The 23,384-nt window shown below is 36.7% G+C and overlaps 1 protein-coding gene across 1 annotated transcript in view; it reads right to left on the reverse strand.

Annotated features, from left to right (window-relative positions):
• Positions 1–1,642: 1,642 nt before the first annotated feature.
• The window catches only part of LOC125659800 (glutathione hydrolase 1 proenzyme-like), a 30,095-nt gene continuing 8,353 nt past the window's right edge, over positions 1,643–23,384 (reverse strand). Inside the window, exons 2-12 of the mRNA XM_048891581.2 lie at positions 22,417–22,689; positions 21,870–21,995; positions 21,679–21,776; positions 15,825–16,017; positions 15,255–15,415; positions 12,295–12,444; positions 11,621–11,775; positions 8,961–9,148; positions 7,737–7,977; positions 3,588–3,701; positions 1,643–2,431 (exon numbers count right to left, since the gene is read on the reverse strand). Coding sequence (XP_048747538.2) covers positions 2,282–2,431; positions 3,588–3,701; positions 7,737–7,977; positions 8,961–9,148; positions 11,621–11,775; positions 12,295–12,444; positions 15,255–15,415; positions 15,825–16,017; positions 21,679–21,776; positions 21,870–21,995; positions 22,417–22,689 — 1,849 coding nt within the window. The 3' untranslated portion in view covers positions 1,643–2,281. The remainder of the gene's footprint in view (positions 2,432–3,587; positions 3,702–7,736; positions 7,978–8,960; positions 9,149–11,620; positions 11,776–12,294; positions 12,445–15,254; positions 15,416–15,824; positions 16,018–21,678; positions 21,777–21,869; positions 21,996–22,416; positions 22,690–23,384) is intronic.

Consider the following 23,384-nt stretch of genomic DNA (forward strand, 5'->3'; position numbering starts at 1 on the left):
AATTTTCTGCTGAAACTCTTCAGAATCAATCGGAATCCTTTAGAGGTATTCCAGTTTCAGTTATGGGACGTAATTTTCCTCCAGTAGGACTGGGAGATGGTTTGCTAAATTGGTGTTAGGAAATTTTGTAAAATTTTTGCTTTCCATCATAGGAGTTATTCAAGAGCTGACAAGTCTTACGGTCCGCCTGAACTGCGACCACTTTGTTGTTAATCTTACGTCACCTTTGAGATTACACATTTTGAAATGGTCATTTCAGAATTCAGTCTAATTTTGGTCAGGAATCCTGAAGTTTTAGCTATTCCCTTGAAAAATGCAGGAAATTCAAATAATTTTCAACTTCATAATCACTATCACAATGTGTCAATTTGGTGATACCAGTGACATCTTGGTTAAGTCACCATTGCTTGAGAGTACGCAAGGGGGTTCGAAGGGGGTAGCATACATATAAACGCTCTCCCATTGTGTCTGGATGAATGTGCACGTCGCCCACCCCGCAGAATTGAGATGACCTTGTTAATTTATTACCTTCGAAGTTACACTTTTTGCAATGATCAACTTCAAATTCAATCTAATTACTGGTCGGAAATCCTGAAAGTTTTAGATATTACCAAGGAAATTCAGGTAATCTTCAAGTTGAGAGCGATTACCGAAATGTGTCAATTTGGTGATAACTTGGTCTTAGTAACCATTGGTTGAGAGTTCACAGGGGGTTCGAAGAGGGGAGAGTACCCCTCGCCCCTGCGGGCCCTGGGCGACGGACGAGGGTGCACGTCGCCCACCCCACTGTTTAAGTGCCTCCAATTTCAAGTATGCGTGAAGAAAAAAGGAAAAAAAATCAAACAAACAAATATAAAATTTTGTGGGGGACATTGTTCCAATGTCTGTGGCGGACTGGGGAGTGCGTTGGGGTAGTTGATCACTAATTCTGCGCCAAAACCGGCTCTCCTCCCACCTACTACTAAAACAGGGGGCAGGTATTTCACGTGTACCCTCCAGACGACCATTAAACTAGGTCAAGGGTCAGTGGATATTCATAGAAAATACTAATTTCTTGATAAGTTGCTAAAGTTTAATTCGTGGGGATCTCAGCTAGTTCATAGCTGGGGCCACATCCACCTCCTACTAAGGGAGGGGATGCTACAGGCTGATGCATGTTGCGACAACTGTAGGAGGGTCTACAAGCTTGCTCCGCACTTGCTAATTAAACCAGGTAGCACCCAGGAGACCGGTGAGATGCGCAGAGATCTCTACCTCCCTTAGAACGTGGGGACTCGTTCAGGTTCGGGCACCTATGTCCACATAGGGCCCCCTGTGCTGCCCCTACTTTGGTAGTCAAACTGGCACACTGGCCGCCTCCCCAGTTCCCCACAAAAAGTTTGCATGCGACCCTTTCCACCATATATGTAAATTTGCATCCCGTTTCTGATCCAATCAATAAGTATTAAACTTGTATCACTCTTGTCAGCCTTTGGGGATTACAGGGCAGCCAGTTAAGCTTCGACACACCTACTGGTCTATTAAGATATTAGGTTAAGGTCACTATTCAATTCGGGCAGTAGGTCAGATGTCTTGCGGCTGGTTGTGCTTTAAGTTTAATTTAGCACAATAGCTTCTCTAGGTAAATTTAACATACCCCAGGTCATGGTCATGAAGCCAATTCTTTTATTAATGCGTACGTGGATTTCGTTCAAATGGTAATTCAAAATATATTTTACTTGTACATTGTACATACATATACTTGTAGATAAAATGAAGAAAAATGGTTCATGAGAATACTTGTATACATAAAAATTAACTACATGAATATTTACGTCATATTTTCTAGTCATATAATTATGGATTTTACAGTAAATTGTAGTGTTCTGAACCATATTTGGTCCGATATTGTTCATGTGTAAGTACAATATAAGTACGATATGAAATTAAAGTTCTACTATGAGATTATAAAATACTTACTCTAAGAAAGTATACCGGTATATGAAATGAAGTAAATGCGTATACTCAGCAAATGAAATACATTTGGTACATATCTCTAACCTATCGCACAATATAATATACATTGTAAAGTAAGTGAAGGAAGCCCCAAGCACACACTGTATTTATAAGACAGAATCCGAATAGCTGTTCTAGATTGATAAAAGAATTTATATCGTCTTTCGTAACCTCACGTCACAAACCAAGTAACAATGTCAACAGTAAGACGGCCATTAGGAGTATTCGTCTGTGGATTGATGCAAAATGATACGCATTGATTTCTTCTTAACTTTGGTTTGTGAGTTTAGTAACCGTTCGGAACTCCTCGCTTTCTATAGTCTGCATTAGCAGTAATATTTCCTTCCTGTAACTGTAGAATACCCTGAACCACAGATCCGGCACTGGCGGACATGCTGATATTGTGTCCAATCTGCTGTAATCCCTGTATTACTTTCTGTAAAAACAATGATTAAGTTAGTGATCAATAAAATATCGAAACCCAACATAATTATACAAACCAATTAATTTGATATAAAATCAGATCAAACACATCAGACAAAATTATTAGAGAAAGGATGACGATTTTAGCAGGGCTCATTGCTCGAAAAGCAATTTGCCAGGTATTGCCCGCGTGTTGAAGTCAGAAGTTGACTGCAAAGACGCTAGAATAAATTTACGTGTAATAATATAGTATATACTCCCAATCGCTGTTGAAACAACAAAATCGAAATAAAACATAAGAAAATAACATAAAAATAAACATAGACTAAAAATACTACCACAGACACCGGTTCATCAAATTCACATTTTTCACGAAATGAAAGCTGTCCTATTTATTGAAACTTTTACCACAGACCTCATCAAATTCACATTCATTTAATGAAAGGGAAAATACCTTATTCTATTTTCTGCACCATTTGATTTAGAGTCGATTGAAAACTCTCCAGGATCGGATTTTCAAAATGAACATGATCAAGCAACAAATTTTACAGAATCTTAATGAAATTGATTATATTGACAAGTTTTACAACACATTTTAAATATTGTTTCCTGTGAAACGTTTTCGTTCTTAGTTCTGTACATGGCCTTGCTTTCATTACGTTCAGTACTTTGATTGACCGTTGAACTCGTGCGCGCATGAATGTATTGCACGTGACTTTGGTGTGGACCTCTTCACAACCTCGTTTCGTTTAAAATAAGGTATATCACAGAAAACGTTTTCCAAACAATATAAAAATCAATCAGAGTATCTGCATATACATGTAGTAAATAATTAATATATAACTTCATTGAACCGATATTGACTGCGCAAAGTGAAAATAAATCAATATCTAATTTTTTTTTTTAAAGCGGAATCACTTTTATATATAAAGTAATGATATTTATTTTCTTTGAATGTTTGATCAATTTACAATCCGTTCTTTGATTGTTTTTTGTTTTTGTTTTGTTTTTTGATTACACACGCATTCCTGGATAGGAACATGCATGGAGTGGTTAAAAATCGCAAAAGGTTGTCCTGAGGCTGTCATAAATTTGACACAGCAGAATCCCCATTCAGGTAGTATGCTAATTTATTACACAAAATATCAAAAGAAGAAAAGTGTGCTCACCGGGTCAAAGCCCTCCTCCACCGTAATGTGGGCCGGTAACAGCTGATGATGTAAACGCTTGTAATCTATTGCTTTCTTTATTCCGTAATTGAACCATAGCGTTTCAATGCTGACCTGAACAGATTCAAATGAAATTATTTATCAACAAATTTTGTTTTCACATTAAACAGATCAGTGGATACACAATCATTCAAATCAATTTAAAGGGAAGGACAACCCTAACTACATTGTTGCTTTTATAAATACAGTATTACATGTAATTACTTATATCGTAAATGACAACAAGAGGCCCACAGGCCTTATCGGTCACCTGAATACTAGTGAAAAAGTATCACTACTTCCAAGGGCTATGGAATCTAGAAAAAAATTCCTGTTCTGAATATCTAAGCTAAATTCTAATGTTCAGCAACAGTATAAAACAAGATGTGTTCTTAAAACTTCACTCCCTTCAAAAGTGCATACACTGATGAAAGGCTTTAAATAAGAGGCGTAATAACATTAAAACATCAAAAGATATGACTAGTTTGGACTCATCCTAAAGTCATAACCCTGGGTTTTGATTGAAATTCGCTATTTTTTGTATATCCTTTTCTGCTATTCCTAAGTATGCATTTAGATTTTATACAGTATCAGCAAACTTACACATAAATACTATATACTAAGTTTGGCCCCACCCTGGGGTCAGAACCCTTACTCTGGGGATCATCAAATTTACAATTTTGGTAGAGGCTTTCCTGCTCTCCATCACAATGCATTTAGGGTTTTTTTTGTTTTTTTGTTTGTTTGTTTGTTTGTTTTTTTGGTGTTTTTTTTTACACGTGTACGGTTCTTGAGAAAAAAGATTTTTGAAAATTGGTCAATTTTGGTCCCGTCCTTAAGGCCCCAGGGGTGCAGGAATCATGAAATTTACAATTTATGTCCCCCATGTTCCAAAGATGCTTCATACCAAATTTGAAAAGAATTTGAATGATAGTTATCAAGAAGAAGTTAAAAATGTCTATTGTTCACACATTTAATAACTTACCATTTTGGCCCCACCCTGATACCAAAACCCCTACCCCTGGGATCATCAAATTTACAATTTTGGTAAAGGATTACCTGCTCTTTCTAAATATCTATTTAGTGTCAATATAGTATCAACAGCACTAAAGAAGATGTTATTTAAGTGTTTTACATATAAACACTATATACCAAGTTTGGCCCCACCCTGGGAGTCAGAACCCCTACTTTGAAAGACCCTTTCAAAGTAACTGGCAAAACAGTTTTCAATGCAATCAGGATTGTCGAACAGTTTTCCGTCAAGTTCAATTTCTGGATACGATTTTTTTGGGGACGCTGGCGTTTACCGAGTTTCCAGAATAACCTCACATCACATCCAGAGGCTTCATCAATGTCACGGCTACAACCCAACTGACTGCAAAAACTTTGACTCAGAGTTCTTTACCCTTGTTGAAAACTCGTACACTTCGATCAAGAAATCAACTAGTCATCAACAATATTCTACGATTCCGGGAGGAGAAGTATCCTCAACTGAGGTCTCTAACCTTATCAAGGAACTTAAACGCAGGAAGGCACCTGGACTGGACCGTATTCAAAATGAACATCTTATATATGGAGGACCCTCACTTTCCACATGTATCTCGCACCTCTTTAACGCAATAATCAAGATCGGTAAAATCCAAACCATCTGGAAAAAGGATCTCATAGTACCTTTCTACAAGGGAAATAACAAGCCCAAAAAATCTCCCGAGAGCTACCGACCAATCGCTCTTCTTCCATGTCTTATGAAATTATTTGAGAAAATACTGATGCTAAGGATTCGCCATCACATACTACCATCCATCCAAACCAACAACAACAAGGCTTTCAACCAAGACTAGGATCCATTACAGCTTCATACAATCCCCAAGAAACTATCTTCCACAACTTAGAACATGGTAGTCCTGTCTATGTTGCCTTTCTGGATACGCAAAAAGCTTTCGATACAGTCTGGAGGCATGGTCTCATGCTCAAATTACGTCATCTCGGTGTGACAGGACCTTTTTGGACTCTCATTGATGATTGCCACACGGATACCTTCTGTTCAGTTGCCATGAACCAGACGAATTCTGACTGATTTCCCAAGGAGTAAGGCAAGGTTGAGTCCTTTCAACCTTTCTTTATCTAGTGTTTATTAATGACCTTCTACAGGAACTGCAAAACAATTGCACAAATAACGGAATCTACAGTATAAAATCTTCAAATCCAGCCTTAGCAGATTATATTTCTTGTGTAGCCTTGTCACCACGGGCACCCCAAGTTCTTCTAGACACAGCCTACCGCTACTCAATACGGTGGAGATTTACTTTCAACGCAAATAAATCTAGCGTTTTGCGCTTCTCTCCCTCAGACACAGGCATTAACTCCACCTCATGGCGACTTGGCCAGGATACTATTCAACTCTCAAAAGCTTACACTTATCTTGGTATTCTTCTTGATGCAAAAATGGATCCCAGCGATAGGATTGCCAATGCATGCAGAAAAGGACAACAGTCATATTTTGCCCTTAAAATCAATGAACACCTCAACCCTGCGACTTTATCCAAATTGTATAAACGAGTTATTCTTCCTGGCGTCTTATACGGAAGTGAACTATGTGTTGATCTCAGACAAAGATTTATTCGCTCCCTCAACATCTTTCAGCACTTTATTTGTAAACATACTATGAATCTCCCCCAAACAAAGACGATCGGACATGTGTGAGTCACTGTACGGACTAATGCGCATAGTGTCTGAAATAGACATACGAAAATTACAGTTCTTTGGTCGCCTATGTCGAATGGAAACAAACAACCTCACTAAACAGATCTTTCTTAACTGTCTTTTTTCATACATCGAATTTTCAAAACACAAACATTATGGGTTTATACCGGATGTGATCGATCTCCTCAAGAAGTATTGCCTTCAAATACATCTCCACTCATATCTCCAAAGTGAAATGTTTCTCACCAAAGTAGAATGGAAAAGAACTGTAAACTCTGTTGTATCTAACTATTTCTCATGTATACTCAGAGACCCCGACTTCAGATGTATAACCCAAAGTAGAAATCCCAACATGCTCTAGAAAATTCCTACTGACATGCACGAAATTCAACTTTGCAAATTTATAGTGAAACTCTGGACTCTTGTCGATACTCCATCAGAAACGTGTATAATTTGTCATCGTGTTTTTACAAATGTATTTGAACATGCTTCAACAGCATGCAAAGGAACCTTTGTATTTAGAGAAGCTTGGTGGCAAACAATAGTAGAAAATTTTGATATCAACTTATCCGCAGTCGTGACCTATATAAGTTTCTTTTAGGTGAAATATTTCTGCCAGCCCTTATATTTTCTTAACACTCCTCCAGTTTACATCTCCTCAACTTTCGTTTATTAAGGGATGCGGCAGCCTGGTACTACGGAATGTCTCGTTTAGCTACATAATTTCAACCATAAGCGAACAATCGCAAACCTATGTAACTGCCCAGTCTAGATATCTCAATGTCGTATTTCACACTGTGCCCAATGATGCAAGTTAACTGGTTATGCATATGAACATATACGTGTATATGTAAATATAGATGTGTGCATATGTATGTATATTTTCATATAATATACGTATACTAGTATCAACGTACGATGCGAGAAAACATTTTCCTCTAAATCGAGTACCTGTGGTATAACTTACATATAACATGTACTCACAATGTATACTCTCCTAATTTTTCTGTCTAACTATCTATGTGATTTTATTTTTTCTAATGTATAATTGTTGTATGTAAATCTCCTTTAGGAGGAAATAAAGAATGAATGAATGAAAGGGAAATAATCACTACAGAATAACGCCGATAAATTGTGTACACTGCTCTATTGAAGATAGTGTCCTTAGTATTCACTGTCAGTAACAGACCACCGGCTTCATCACCAATATTTGCACTGGAATGTTTTGGAAACAGAATTATTAGGCCGCTTTGAGGACAGTGCAGAGAATGTTCCAAGGCATGTACCTCCAGGTATGTATGTGACATCATAAGGACTATTATTACTCCTTTTACTTCGAAACGATTCGTTTTTAAACACAATTACATGTACCATTAGATATGATTATCATTAATCCTGAACACATACCAAGGCAGTAGAGGTGGTAATTTTAGTACCCCCCGAGGCTCCAACCACTAACTTTACATGTCCGTCTTCATCCACCACGATACTTGGACACATGGAAGATAGCGGTCTTTTTCCAGGCTTTATAAAGTTCGCTGCAGACGCTGGAACTCCGAAAGAGTTCGTTGTGTTTGGTGTAGAAAAATCGTCCATTTCGTTGTTGAAAAAAATCCCAGTTCTGGATCCAACTACTTTTGAACCAAAACTGCAGAATTAAAAACAAATTACTGGAAATATACCTACATCTAAACAATTAAAACACGTGCAGTTGAAAACGAAAGGAAAAGGTAACTGATGCAAGGTGAAGATAACGAACAGTGATCAATCTCATAACTCCTACAAGCAATACAAAATAGATAGTTGGGCAAACACGGACCCCTGGACACACCAGAGGTGGGATCAGGTGCCTAGGAGGAGTAAGCATCCCCTGTTGACCGGTCACACCCGCCGTGAGCCCCATATCCTGATCAGGTAAACGGAGTTATCCGCAGTCAAAATCAGTGTGCCAAGAACGGCTTAACAATCGGTATGAAACACGTCAGACAGCATTTGATCCAATGCGAGGTTGTATTGACGAACTAGATCGTTATAACGACCATAAAATTTGCGAAATGCTGACTTCAATACCATTCAAGGATATCGGATACCCAAAACAATATATTATAGAATTTTGTAAAACTATTTGTAAATGTTCTCATATTGCTAAAAATCCATATTTACCACAGAAAGGTATCCTATGAAATTACCTTTATTTTTGCATTATTCACAAATCTTGAAAATTCAATGAAAAAAGCATTACACAAAAATTGAAATCTTTTCAATTTTTGTGTAATGGATATCCTATGTCCTCGAATTCACAAGTGAACAAGCTAGGTCACATGTGTCAATAAACATCTAGGATGCATGTACCACATAACACAATAGAATCTCCTTTCAGTAGTCTGGCTTACCCGAAAATTCTGCTTGTTCACTTGTGAATTCGAGGACATAGGATATCCATTACACAAAAATTGAATCTTTTAAAAATACATCTGTTTGTTGGCGCATATCATGTATTAATGACTGATTTAAAATTGTTGTTTGATAAAATAATAGAAAATCTCAGGTAAACATAGCAAAATCCTACTTCATGTGATGCGTCCAAACTCTTGAGTATCCTATGATTATGGCGAAACAATAGGTACTTACTATAAATTTATTGTACTTGTAAGAGACACAGCGTCACCATTCGGTGCCAGGACCGCTAAATGTGAAGTTCCCGTTTTAGACTGGTCGAAAAATGTTGGACCGTAATACATGGTATCATGTGTAGCATCGTCCGAGATTTGAGACCGAACGTAGTCAGCGTAGGAAGAGGATGTCATATTATTTACCAACTGAAAGAAAACCAGTTTAGATCTGATGAAGGACTAGTCAAAAGGGGAAAGAATTTGCGATAACTACAGAAACAGTTTCAAACAGGAACTGTTAAAAGAAATATTGACACCGGTTGTTTGTTTTTTTTTATTAGGTCTTTCCACCTTCCTGTGGAAAGACCTTTTGATATTGTTCTGTTTATTATTATTTTCTTTCCGCCAAAATATGTTTCTACGCCTCAAGAGTTATCGAGAAACAATGTAGACCATCATATTCGACATCTTGAAACATGCTTAGATTTCACCCTGCGTACTTGATCTTTGACCCCTAACGAACTTATGAGACTTTACGCAAAAAACCCTTGTTATCAATTCACCTCGAAAACCGTAAATGATAAGAGCATGAAACTTTCACTAAATTCTTTAGTCGATCAAGCTGAAGCGTTGTAGTGTTTACTTTTAAGTTTTCAGTGATCCCTAAAGGGAGTTAATGGCCTTGAAAGTTTACGATTTTTACAAAAAAATTCAAAACTCCTAAAATATAAGTCGTAGAAAGACGGAACTAACTGGAATGGAATACCTGACCTTTGACCTTGAAAATCAGGTCAAGGTCAAGGTCATCTGGAAACTTTGAAAATAAGCACTTTTCATACCATCTAAAGCATATAAAGTACAGATAAGGTATTATATGCACAAGTAGTCACAAACCAACTTATTCCAACGCATGCATTACGACTCTGAACTTTAACCTTTCTTCGATTTACAGCGACTTGCGTAAAAACCATTGTTATCACTACAGTATGAAAACCGTAAATGGTACGAACACGAAATGTGCACTAAACTTATTGCCTGATCAATTGTAAAAGATGACTTCCTGTTTTTAATGGTTCGTTGATCCATAACGAGAATTAATGCCCTTGAAAGTTCTCGATTTCGCTTTAAAAATTACAACTCCTACAGTATTAGTCATAGAAAGACAGAACCAATTGAAGTGGCAACCTTGACCTTTGACCTTGAAAATTAGGTCAAGGTCATCTAGAAACTATAAAAATAACAATTTTTCATACCGTCTTCACTGTATGAGATACAAAAAAGATATGATATCCACAATTAGTCACCTTCCAACTTAAGTCAATGCATTACATATCGACTTTGAACTTTGCCCTTTCTCGGATTTACAGTGACTTGCGTAAAAACCATTCTTATCAGTACAGTTTCGAAACCGTAAATGGTAGGAATATAAGATCTTTACTAAACATATTGCCTGATCAAGTGCAAAAGGCCATACATTAATTTTGAAGATTCGTTAATTCCTAATTAGAATTAATGCCCCTAAAAGTTTGCAATTTAGCGTTAAAAAAAATACAACTCCTAAGATATTAGTCGTAGGGAGATAAAACCAACTGAAATACAATCCTTGACCTCTGACCTTGAAAATTAGCTTAAAATCAAAGGTGAAGGTCATCTAGAATCTATAAAAATGAGAAGTTTTCATACTATTTTCAGCATAATAGATACCTTTGATATATAATATGCTGAAGTTGTAACATCGCAACTGATTTTAAAGAATGACATTACAACTCTTAACTTTGACCTTTCTTGGATTTACAGTGGCTTTCGTAAAAATCATTGTTATCCCTACACCATCGATTCGAGTTTTTTTTGTATTCAAAGACATTGTTTGAATGTCTGAAAAGGTGGAACGACCTCTAATTGTTCGCGAACAATTAGGATTACTAGTTATTGTTGTTTTGTTTTTTTTCTTCTTTTTTTTTTTTTTTGCGAATGGTGTTTTCTACTTGGATTTGCTGCACTTTTTCACAGATCATGTACATGTAATAACTCCTATTTATGAGTTTTACAACTTTAACAGTAGAAGGAACATATGCCAAAATTGTACATAACATTTATTAGACCTACTCTTGAATATGTTTCACTTGTTTGGGATGGTTGTTCTGTTCACGATACTGACAAGCTTGAAAAAGTATAATTATCTGCAGCTAGAATTATCATTGGTCTTCCTATCTTTGCATCTAGAGAATCCCTTTATTCAGAAACAGGCTGGCAAACTTTACTAAGTCGCAAAAATGACTACCATGTTCAAAATCTGCGCAATTATTCAAAATAAACATGAAAATGAGCCCCGTTATAATTCATGAAACAAAAACCAGTTCTATATTCCAAGATACAGATTAGAGTTATTCAAAACTCATTCTACCTGATTCTATAAAAACATTGGAATTTATTAAATGTATATAATTATTTTTTCAGGTGTTCACAAATTTATAAATGAAACTAGTAGGTTCATTTAGTTATTGTACATTTTACCAATTAATTATTATTTCGCATGACATATTCTGATACTTTTAGGAGAGGGACTAGTACATGTAAGTTGTTAAAACTTGTTCCCAATCCTTTTGATTTGATCAATAAGATATGTTCAAAACAAACAAGTAGAATATGGAAGTAAGAATGTATGCAACTGATTCTCACCGACTCAATAGTATCCTTAAAACTTTGACTTTCTTTGTCCGGGTCTCCAAGACTACTTCTCTTTGCGTAAGCAAATTTCATAGCCTCTACAATTCTATGCCAGGTGACTATGGACTTGTCAGTGGTAGAGACACTATCGGGACTAAACCCGTATCCTGCGGGGGGAAAATGAGATGCATTCTTACGATATCATTTTTATATACATGTAATTTATGAAATCGTGTTGCCAAATTAACACCGTCCATATTTTAATTGCTTATTGTTCCTTATCTCATAAGTTTTGCCATACGTGTATTTGCTTGTGAATAAAACCATTGTTACAGTTTTGGATCCACACGCTTTCCCAAACCCATGAAAAGTTTGGGGGGAATCTACCAAAGAGATCATGCCTTACAAATGACTGTGCGCAGCAGTAGCTTAACTACTGATAGCACATCGAAGCTCTCATTGAAAGTTTGTAAAATAACGGAGATGCACTTCTCTGAAAAACACCTTGTTATGTGAAGTGTTACTCGTTGTTACCCACAGTGCTATAGGACATTGTAAGGTCACATGTTATATGTAATGAGAACTGAGCAATCAGAGAATCAAACAGCCTCTGGTTTGGGGGAGCATTTGGATCCAAAGCTTGGAATTCGACGATGTCGTAAAACAAGTGTAAGTTTTGTATCTACCATCAGCGATGTTGAGTATCATGGCGTACACGGCGCCGCTAGATGGCGGAGGTGGAGTATAAATGGTGGAGTTGTCCTTCAGTGTCACCACTAACGGATCCTTTTCTACAGCCATGTAGTTCTCCAAGTCTTCTTTTGTGATAATTCCCCCTGAAAAAAATCCCACGATAATATGATTATACCGCTCTGTTCGTTTGGTTAGAAAATAAAACTACATGGCAATTGTTCATTCTTCATACAAAACAGGGGGAGGGGTTGAAACAACAGTGGACAAAATATCAAACCGTACAACATATGAAGTAAAAGAGGATATAATCAGTAAGTCTGATTTGATTCTTTATTATAACTGTCCTTTATTATTACAGCTAGAATATAGCTGTCAAATGGTCGTTCTCCAGTGGATTAGACTCTCGCTTCAACTTAGCATCCATGTGTAGATGGTGACTGTTCCATCGCCAGGCACCCGCAAGTAAAGCTGGTGACGTCACTACACGACTATTATACATCGAATTGGACGTACACCACATATATACATACATACAAACAAATTGCCAGTGGTCATGTACATAATGTGTCAGTACTCTAATTCATTATACACAAAACACCACATACAAACAAACAAATATTATAATTGTCAGTGTGTACATAATGTGTCAGTACTCTAATTCATTATACACAAAACACCACATACAAACAAACAAATATTATAATTGTCAGTGTGTACATAATGTGTCAGTGCTCTAATTCATTATACACAAAACACCACATACAAACAAATATTATAATTGTCAGTGTGTACATAATGTGTCAGTGCTCTAATTCATTATACACAGAACACCACAAACAAACAAATATTATAATTGTCAGTGTGTACATAATGTGTCAGTACTCTAATTCATTATACACAGAACACCACAAACAAACAAATATTATATGTAATTGTCAGTGTGTACATACTGTGTCAGTACTCGGATTCAATATATAATTACGGTAATTACATATGCTGATGAGCCGTAAGGCTTAAAGCCAATAAACAATACAATACAATACGAGAGGGATTTCAGGTACATGTAAGCTAATTTTTTGATATTATGAATATTTCCGTGTTCCAGTTTGTCAACAAGAGTAGCATAAACGGTACACAATACGTCCGTGAGAAGGCTTTATTGGGAGTGTTTATCATAGGGCTTTGTTTCGCAAACATGGCAAAACTGCCAGGAGTTGTAGAACTTTACTTAATTAAGGTAGTACCAGTCATCATCAAGCTGTTAAATTAAGGTAGTACCAGCCACCATCAAGCTGTTAAATTAAGGTAGTACCAGCCATCATCAAGCTGTTAAATTAAGGTAGTACCAGCGATCATCAAGCTGTTAAATTAAGGTAGTACCAGCCATCATCAAGCTGTTAAATTAAGGTAGTACCAGCCATCATCAAGCTGTTACATATACTGTCTGACTTGTTTCATACCGATTGTTAGGCTGTTCTTGGCACACTGATTTTGACTACGGACAACTCCGTTTACCTGATCAAGATATAGGGCTTACGGCGGGTGTGACAGGTCGACAGGGGATGCTTGATGCTTACCCCCCCCCCTCCCCCGTCCTAGGTACCTGATCCCATCTCTCGTATATCCAGGGGTATATTGCTTATAGGAGTTATGAGATTGATCACTGTTTGTTATCTTCATATTTATATGAGTTATGAGATTGATCACTGTTCGTTATCTTCATCTTTATAGCAGTTATGAGATTGATCACTGTTTGTTATCTTCACCTTTGTAGGAGTTATGAGATTGATCACTGTTCGTTATCTTCACCTTTATAGGAGTTATGAGATTGATCACTGTTCGTTATCTTCACCATTAGAAGGGTTATGAGATTGATCACTGTTCGTTATCTTCATCTTTATAGGAGTTATGAGATTGATCACTGTTCGTTATCTTCACCCTTATAGGAGTTATGAGATTGATCACTGTTCGTTATCTTCACCTTTATAGGAGTTATGAGATTGATCACTGTTCGTTATCTTCACCTTTATAGGAGTTATGAGATTGATCACTGTTCGTTATCTTCATCTTTATAGGAGTTACATTAGAAGGGTTATGAGATTGATCACTGTTCGTTATCTTCACCTTTATAGGAGTTATGAGATTGATCACTGTTCGTTATCTTCATCTTTATAGGAGTTATGAGATTGATCACTGTTTGTTATCTTCATATTTATATGAGTTATGAGATTGATCACTGTTCGTTATCTTCATCTTTATAGGAGTTATGAGATTGATCACTGTTTGTTATCTTCATATTTATATGAGTTATGAGATTGATCACTGTTCGTTATCTTCATCTTTATAGGAGTTACATTAGAAGGGTTATGAGATTGATCACTGTTCGTTATCTTCACCTTTATAGGAGTTATGAGATTGATCACTGTTCGTTATCTTCACCTTTAAAGGAGATATGAGATTGATCACTGTTCGTTATCTTCACCTTTATAGGAGTTATGAGATTGATCACTGTTCGTTATCTTCACCTTTATAGGAGTTATGAGATTGATCACTGTTCGTTATCTTCATCTTTATAGGAGTTATGAGATTGATCACGAGATAAAAGACAACATTTTAACATGTGTTTATTTACAATAGTATGGTTAAGAATTTGGTATAATTCGCGTCTGAATCATCTTTTTACAACGGTAATAGGAGACATATGTTACCCCTTTCCATGCGTAAAAATGGTCTATATTCTACAGGTGAACGTTTAAATAGTGCAACGTCACTTACAATGCATTCATGTCAAACTGCTTTTATGGGAATATACACACACATTTGCCGTGTTCTGGACACCAACAGTCGTAAATATTATGCAATTCAAAATTTGACATTTTCAAATAATGTTTTATCTGTAACACCCACCCACCCCACCCCGAAATGAAAAAGAAAACTTCTTAAAGTTGCTTACCAGCTTCCCTAATGTCTGCAACGATGTCATCGGCAAGAGAACCATTGTAAAACGTGTGTGGGTCGTCAGCAATTTTTTCAAATGTGTCGGCTAATTTGGGCATTTTGATCTTCTCGTTTTCTTTGTATGGTCGTCCAGTTAGAGGATTTGTTAGTGCATCTCTGTGAAAGGGTAGGCAATGAATTTACTACACACATGCACACTTTGGTAGTTAAGAATAACGATGAGTTTGTTAATACATGTACATCTATTTTTCTCCACAGATAATGAGATTTTACAATCGTTTCGGGGCCAAACGCCTCAGTTGAACCACAACACCATCCAAATGATAAAACCAACAATGAGATGTACACGTGTATGCATTATAGTACTAATTATTAAAAATAATATTCAAGAAAAGAGAATTCATTACACATTCACTTTCTTTGATAAGAAAGACAAGGATTTATGATGAAACATAGTATCAAACATTTTAGGACATGTTCTTGCAGCAAATAATCCCCATGTTTGAGAACATATACAAGTATTTTTCATTGAGAAGAAGAGTATTTACGATATCGTGACACAAACCTTAGATTCTTCATTGACATTAAAATATTAGTCTGTCGGGAAATGGCGTACGCCAAGGGCTGACTGACTTTCCATCCGTCACGGAGCTTTTTAATGGTGGGCTGAAAGAGGTCCTTCCAGGGAAGTTTGCCGCCGATTAGCCAGGCTTTGTACAAACCTTTAATTTCACCAGGCACTCCTATAGCTAGTCCACCTACAAGTGAAATACATGTCTAGATTGTGTCAGTCGTTTAATGCATATATAATTCAATACATTTTTTTTAAACCGTCCACATTTCGAAAACTATAAAATAATGTGAAAACAGAAAGGAGTAATATACTTATATATTTGAATATAGAAAGCTACATGCATATATATTATAAAACTCTTACGAGTAGCCACGAAATATAAGGTAATTCCACTGGAGGGTTGTGAAAAAGCTGTAAAACTCGAGGTTTTGTCGAGGGTAGAATTACCTTAAAATATTTCATGGCTACTCATTTACTAGTAAGAAAGTATTTTTCTCTCATATTTCCGATTATTTTTCGTTTTCCTTGAGCCCAAAGACGCTATATTAAGAATTTTCAAACTGATTAGATATTCGCTATACATTGAAAATGGACCTAGAAATGAATTAATTTTGGTAACTACGTTGCTGACCTATAATCAACCGATTAATGATTGATTGAATAGTATTAGAGTTACATGTATGCCTCTTTGAATAAAAACCTAGAGATTATTCTTGAACATGCCTGCACACATGCAATTTTTCTGATTTCTCATACACATTGGAGACACTGGATGTTGGGAGAGGGAGTGCAGGGATAGTAGTAGAGCTTTCGAGATGCCATGAAAATAAACTTAGATAAATAAGTATTAATTATGTTCATTGGGGCGGGACGAATCACGATTTTCTCTCTTAGAAGAAATTCCGTCTGTAGTTTGATTTAAAGTGATTGATTTCATCATTGTGTTCTTATTTTCATTTATAGCCTCTATAAAGTCATTTCCGTTTAAAGGCCAAAATTTCGAGGATGCTGGACATCATGATGTCTATACCAGGCAGACAAATTCACTATTCATCCGCGTGACAATGTCACGTGATATGAAAGATTATAAGACTCTCTTATGAGTAGCCATGAAATATAAGGTGATTCCACCCGAGGGTTGCAAAAAAGCTGTGAAACCCGAGGCTTTGCCGAGGGTTTTACCGCTTTTTTGCAACCCCGAGGGTGGAATCACCTTAATATTTCATGGCAACTCATAAGAGAGTATTTTTCTCTCATATTTCTAGAGGTTTTCCGTTTTCCTTGTGCCTAGCGACGCCATTTTGAGAATTTTCCAATTAATTAATTTTTCGCTGTACATTAAAAATAACACCAGAATCGAATTCTACGACCTTCCTTTTGGCAACTACGTTGCCGAAAAAAATCGGCCGACGGGTGTATAAGTGAATTGTATTAGAGTTATTCCTCTTTGAATAAATCAATAATCAAGGTGATGCGTGACGTAACTCGACAGTCATCAGCGCGAAACATTTTGACAGACCTAATCAGAATATGAATCCACAACTGCACGTTTTTTTTCTTAGAGGAGCATTGATATTGATATTAATTGAGAAGTTATTTAATGACGAGTGTGTGAAGAGGAATTCCAAGTGGTTTTTGTTGGTGAATATGGGCATGGCTTGACTTTCGTTTTTCACGCGTGCAAGGACTCGAGTCTCATGAACATTGAAGGTACTTATTTCACCTGAGGCACGGACAGTAGACGTTGACAGAGTGAATGTGGAGGTAGGCCTAGAAGTAATAGCCCGTGTGGGCTGTTTTTCTGTGAACTGGCATAATGCACCGGATGACATAGGTGTATGAGCAATTTGTGACTGTTGTTGAGTGTGCAGTAATTGTTCAAGGAATGTGTATTACTGTGTCCGGTCACATACACCTGGAGATTATCAGGGACATTACAATCTGTCATTTTTTGTACAAGAGATTTGCAGACGCTAGTGTTCGTCGAGGTAAGTTGCAAGCTAGTTGTGTATTGATTATGACGTCACGGGATATGTAAGATAAACGTCACGTGATATGAAAGATAGAAATTTCTCTCATATCTACGTATGTAAGATACAGATATTCTATGAAAGAAAGGTATGTAAGATATTTCTATCTTTCATATCACGTGACGTTTATCTTACATATCCCGTGACGTCATAATCAATACACAACTAGCTTGCAACTTACCTCGCCTCGATTGACGAACACTAGCGTCTGCAAAGCTCTTGCACAAAAAATTAAAGATTGCAATGTCCCTGATAATCTCCAGGTGTATGTGACCGGACACAAAAATACACATTCCTTGAACAATTACCGCACACTCAACAACAGTCACAAATTCCTCATACACCTATGTCATCCTGTGCATTAATGCCAGTTCACAGAAACCCAGCCCACACGATCTATTACTTCTATGCCTACCTCCAAATTACTCTGTCAACGTCTACTGTCCGTGTCTCAGGTGAAATAGGTGCCTTCAATGTCCATGAGACTCGAGTCCTTGCACGCGTGGAAAACGAAAGTCTAGCCATGCCCATACCCACCAACAAAAACCACTTGGAATCTCTCTTCACACACTCGTCATTAAATAACTGCTCAATTAACATCAATATCAATGCTCCTCTAAGAAAAAATCCGTGCAGTTGTGGATTCATATTCTGATTAGGTCTGTTAAAACGTTTCGCGCTGATGGACTGTCGAGTTACGTCACGCATCCCTGATTATTGATTTATTCAAAGAGGAATAACTCTAATACAATTCACTTATACACTCGTCGGCCGATTTTTTGTCTGCAACGTAGTTGCCAAAATGAGGGTCGTAGAATTCGATTCTGGTGTTATTTTTAATGTACAGCGAAAAATTAATTAATTGGAAATTTCTCAAAATGGCGTCGCTAGGCACAAGGAAAACGGAAAACTCTAGAATTATGAGAGAAAAATACTCTCTTATGAGTTACCATGAAATATTAAGGTGATTCCACCCTCGGGGTTGCAATAAAGCGGTAAAACCCTCGGCAAAGCCTCGGGTTTCACAGATTTTTTGCAACCCTCGGGTGGAATCACCTTATATTTCATGGCTACTCATAAGAGAGTCTTATAATCTTACATACCTTTCTTTCATAGAATATCTGTATCTTACATACGTAGATATGAGAGAAAGAAATATCTTGCATATCTTTCTTCCATAGGATATCTCACAGGGGCTAAGCCCGTTTTGGGCCCGAACTCTGTGATACCATAAATATAGAAAGGGGTCTAACTCTGACACAGATAAAAAAGTAACCACTTGCTTCAAATGCCTAAAAAATCTTACACTAGGTAAGGTATGTGTAGTTTGTCGTTTTCCTTGCATATATTAATAATTTAACTACTTGGATGTTAAATTTCAAGTCACTGGTTCTTAAAATAACAAAGATATACGTCATCGTTCTCTCGATTTCACTTGTTTATTTTTACTAGGACATTTACCGGTCCAGGTCACGAAGTCGTTTCTCGCCTATGACAGCAGCGAAATTCAGACTAGTATGGAAGATTTCGGACCTATCAATTAAAATTTTATATCAATTATACGCTACTTACTTCCTCATATTTTAATAATGTTCTTCGTGTAGACGTTACACGACTTATTTTTCCTCAGCAACATCAACTGTTGACAAGAGCTGTCGTTTTAATGAACGCACTAAATACCCGATAGACTTAAAATCTCAAATACCTTAAAACTGATCAAAACATTATTCTTGTGATATTGCACTTAGAGAAGGAAATTGAACATTATTTCTTGGCTTTTTTAATTTTTTGTTTTTTTTGTTTATTCTATTTCGTTTAGATTATTATTACCCATTTTCCCCTTCTTTAAAGATGTAGACATTTCGGGTATTTAGTGTATTCATTAAAATGGCAGATCTTGTCAACAGTTGATGCTGCTGAGGAAAAATAAGTCGATTTACTATGGTCTGTTACTCTTGAAAAGAATATATTTTAATCAGTTTCATGTATATTCCCATATAAAACTTTGATCTCCTATTTTGGCTCCACCCTATCCTGGGAGTCCTGATGTGAACTTGAATTTGAACTACCTGTAGATATGTGTATATTGATATATGTAACCATGGCCTTGCTGTTGTTGATATGAAGATGCTTTCCTATATATTCGTATGTAAAACTTTGATCCCCTATTGTGAAGCCTCTACCCACCCACCTTTACCAGTTGTATGATTTAAACAAACTTGAATTTACTCTGTCAGAAAGCTTTCATGTAAATTTCAACTTTTCTGTACCAGTGGTTCTTGAGAAGATTTTTAAATGACCCCACCCTATTTGGGTCTTTTCTTGATTATTTTCCCTTTGGGGAGAGCAGGGTTCTTCGTTTGAATACTTTACCCAAGGATGATTTGTGACAAGATTGATTGAAATTGGTCCTTCATGTGAACAGACTTGGACCACTTTTATCGAAGCATTGGTTTGTGGAAAATTTGGCTGAAATTAGCCCTGTTGTACTGGAGAAGTAAAAAACGTTAAAAGTTTACGGAAGGACGACGGACAGAAGGTAATCAGAAAAAGCTCACTTGACCTTTCAGCTCAAATGAGCTAATAAAAACAAGACAAGTCCAATAGTTCCTTAAGACAATAAGCCGATAAATTTGAAAATTTATAAGAAGTGTAAAAATCTTTTTCACGGAAACGTGCATGTACATGCAAGTTATCACGTGCCATAGAAAATACAGACGGACGAACGAACAGACGGACGGACATAGTGATTACTATATATATATAGAGAGAGAGAGGGGGGGGAGACACCCGCATGACACTTATACACTGTAAACACTGTCAGTTATCTCTCTTTCCTTACATCAGTGTATTGTTCTATTAAACTTTAACTTACAAGGCCGTAGTAACATCGGGGTTTTCATGACAACGATTTTTCTGACTTTCAGTTATGATAGGTAGGCCTTGTAGAAAACTGCAAAAACAAATAATCCCACGGGATACCTTGTATACAATGTTGAGTGGTCAGTTCTATGGGTCAACACAATTCAATCGAATGTCGAGCTGTCCGTTCCATACATTGTAGGTCAACACAATTCGATCGAATGGCGAGCGGTCAGTTCTATAAGTCTGGCTGTCAGTTTGGAATTTATTTAAAAATGTAATAAAATTGAATGAAGATGATATCACCACATTTTCAAGTACATTTTAAGAAAACAGATCGGTTTTTTTAATGCAATTTTGGGAAGGATAAGCCTTATAATTGAATAGAAATTTCGTAATTGTGTTTACTACCTAAAAAAAAATGGTATTTTTTCACAGGTGTTTTTCTATTGTCCAAGTAAGAGTAATGGAAATAAATCTCAGTGAAGATTCATACCCTCATTGAGTTCACTCTATGATATCACTTGAATTGCATAATACTTATCTCTTAAGATATCTTATTCCTTTTTGCGGAACAAAGAAACAAAACACCCCAAATCCTTCGCAGAGATTAATATTACGTGAGGAAAGACTACTGTAAACGTATTATATTTGGATGTACGATATTTGGTGGAAATCGTTTTTTTCAACATGTTAGCGTAGATTTGATTTAGCGCATTCCTGACTTACTTTAAACATCTAGATTTACGGATGGCATTTAGCGATGTACTTGATTTAGTGGAAGCTGCGTTCCACCAAAGGCGCTAAATAGAATACACAGCCAAATGTAATATATTTACAGTATCCCATTTCAAATCATGAACTCGGAACTCTACTTTTATTTCCAGAACAAGCATTTCATGATGATCAATTACAGATCGCGGGTGCTATAATCTAGTCTATGTTTTTATTACCTTCCGTTGAAGACCGGTTTTCTGGGACAAACATATCTTCTGATGCTGCACTTGGTGCCATCTCGCGGGCAAGAATTGTGTAAGCTTTGTTTTCATTCCTTTAATGCAAACAATTTATTAAGAAATAACTCAATTGCAATGTATAATATATTCTCCAATTCAAAGCTTGCAGAAACGCATTCGCTACAAACCTTTTATATACAGTCATGAAATGGCCTCCACCGACACCGCAGCTATGGCTGTTTTCTACACATTGACAAAGAATGGTGGCAATAGCAGCATCTACTGAGGACCCTTGTCGCCGTCCCATAAAATCTCTAAAAACAAATACATCAACATTGTATCAATTTCTGGTGGAGCGTTTACCTCATTAGAATAATTGTCCCTTTTACTTTATTCTTTATATAGAGTTTCTTTAGGATGAGGTTCAAAATAGCAGTTCAGAAATGCACCAAAAAAACCAAAAAGAAAGAACTGCTATTTGATGAGGCGAAATTTTAAGAATCCCAACATATTAACTATTATTTCAATACTAAAGAAGAACAACTTTCTCTGAAATTTTATTGATTTTAAAATTAAATATCGTCCAACTACCTTAAGATTTCAAGTTTTACGCATTTTTCAATGATCATCAAGAAACGATCGATCGTGATAATGTATCGAACATGTTAACTTAACTGAAGTTTTTCTCACTCTCTCCGCATAAAACTTCACAGGAAATTTTAAATGTTAACATACACGCCGATTTGTGCGCAGGTTCCGGTATCAGAGGCTATACTGGCATATCGGTAGTGACCCTCGATTGATGGAGAAGCCCCTGATGTAGGAGCTGGAGTTGGAATTTCTGTGGTGGGGCCGTCTGTCTCCGTCCCTACTTCACCACAAGGTTCCGGGTTGGAATCCTTGTCTTTTGTCAGCACAAAACCGAGTCCGAGCCCAAGGGCGACGATGCAGGCGATGATAAGGAATGTGGCGATGATGATAAGGCGACTCTGAGACATATCTTTGGACCTGTTCATAAACAAAAATAATAGCATTGCCAATATATCAGGCACAAAGTCATATACGTTAAGATTCATTCATTCTTCTGAATCACTAGTATAGAAATGTATCATATATTTTCAGTTTCGAAAGTTAATATTCCGCGAAGTTGGGCACGGGGACACACAACACATGTTCATTTCCCGTCTATCTCGCAGTTTGCCACAAAAAACTATGATTTTACATCAAGTGTCAGGTTTGACGTGCATACTGTATACATGAAAATATTCGCCCCGTTTTATTTTCGCCCTCGCTGTCAGTAACCGTGTCTGGCGAATTAAAACGGAGCAAAACCGCCAGCAAGTGTAGGAAGGCGAGAATAACACGGGGCGAAAATAATCCTGTATACAGCATATATTTTCTATAGATATCAAAATGGAACCAGGCTGAAGTCAAAATGGGCTGATCCATACAAAAAATTATATAGACAAGACCAACAATAGTTAGAAATGGCTTTTTAGAATGTAATGAAAAATATATTCCAATCCATAATGAGAGTAGATTAGTAAAGTCAACTAGTTTAATGATTGATTTGAGTAACTCATTATAATCAGTAAGAACGATAGCTTGGGCCCCTTACCCAGAGAATGCACACGACGGCAGTAACTATCATGAAAATTAAATGTCACACGAAGCAAAAACAAAGAAATTCAACATGTACTTTT

Source organism: Ostrea edulis, chromosome 1 (genome assembly GCF_947568905.1).
Source record: "Ostrea edulis chromosome 1, xbOstEdul1.1, whole genome shotgun sequence".
Lineage (NCBI taxonomy): Eukaryota > Metazoa > Mollusca > Bivalvia > Ostreida > Ostreidae > Ostrea > Ostrea edulis.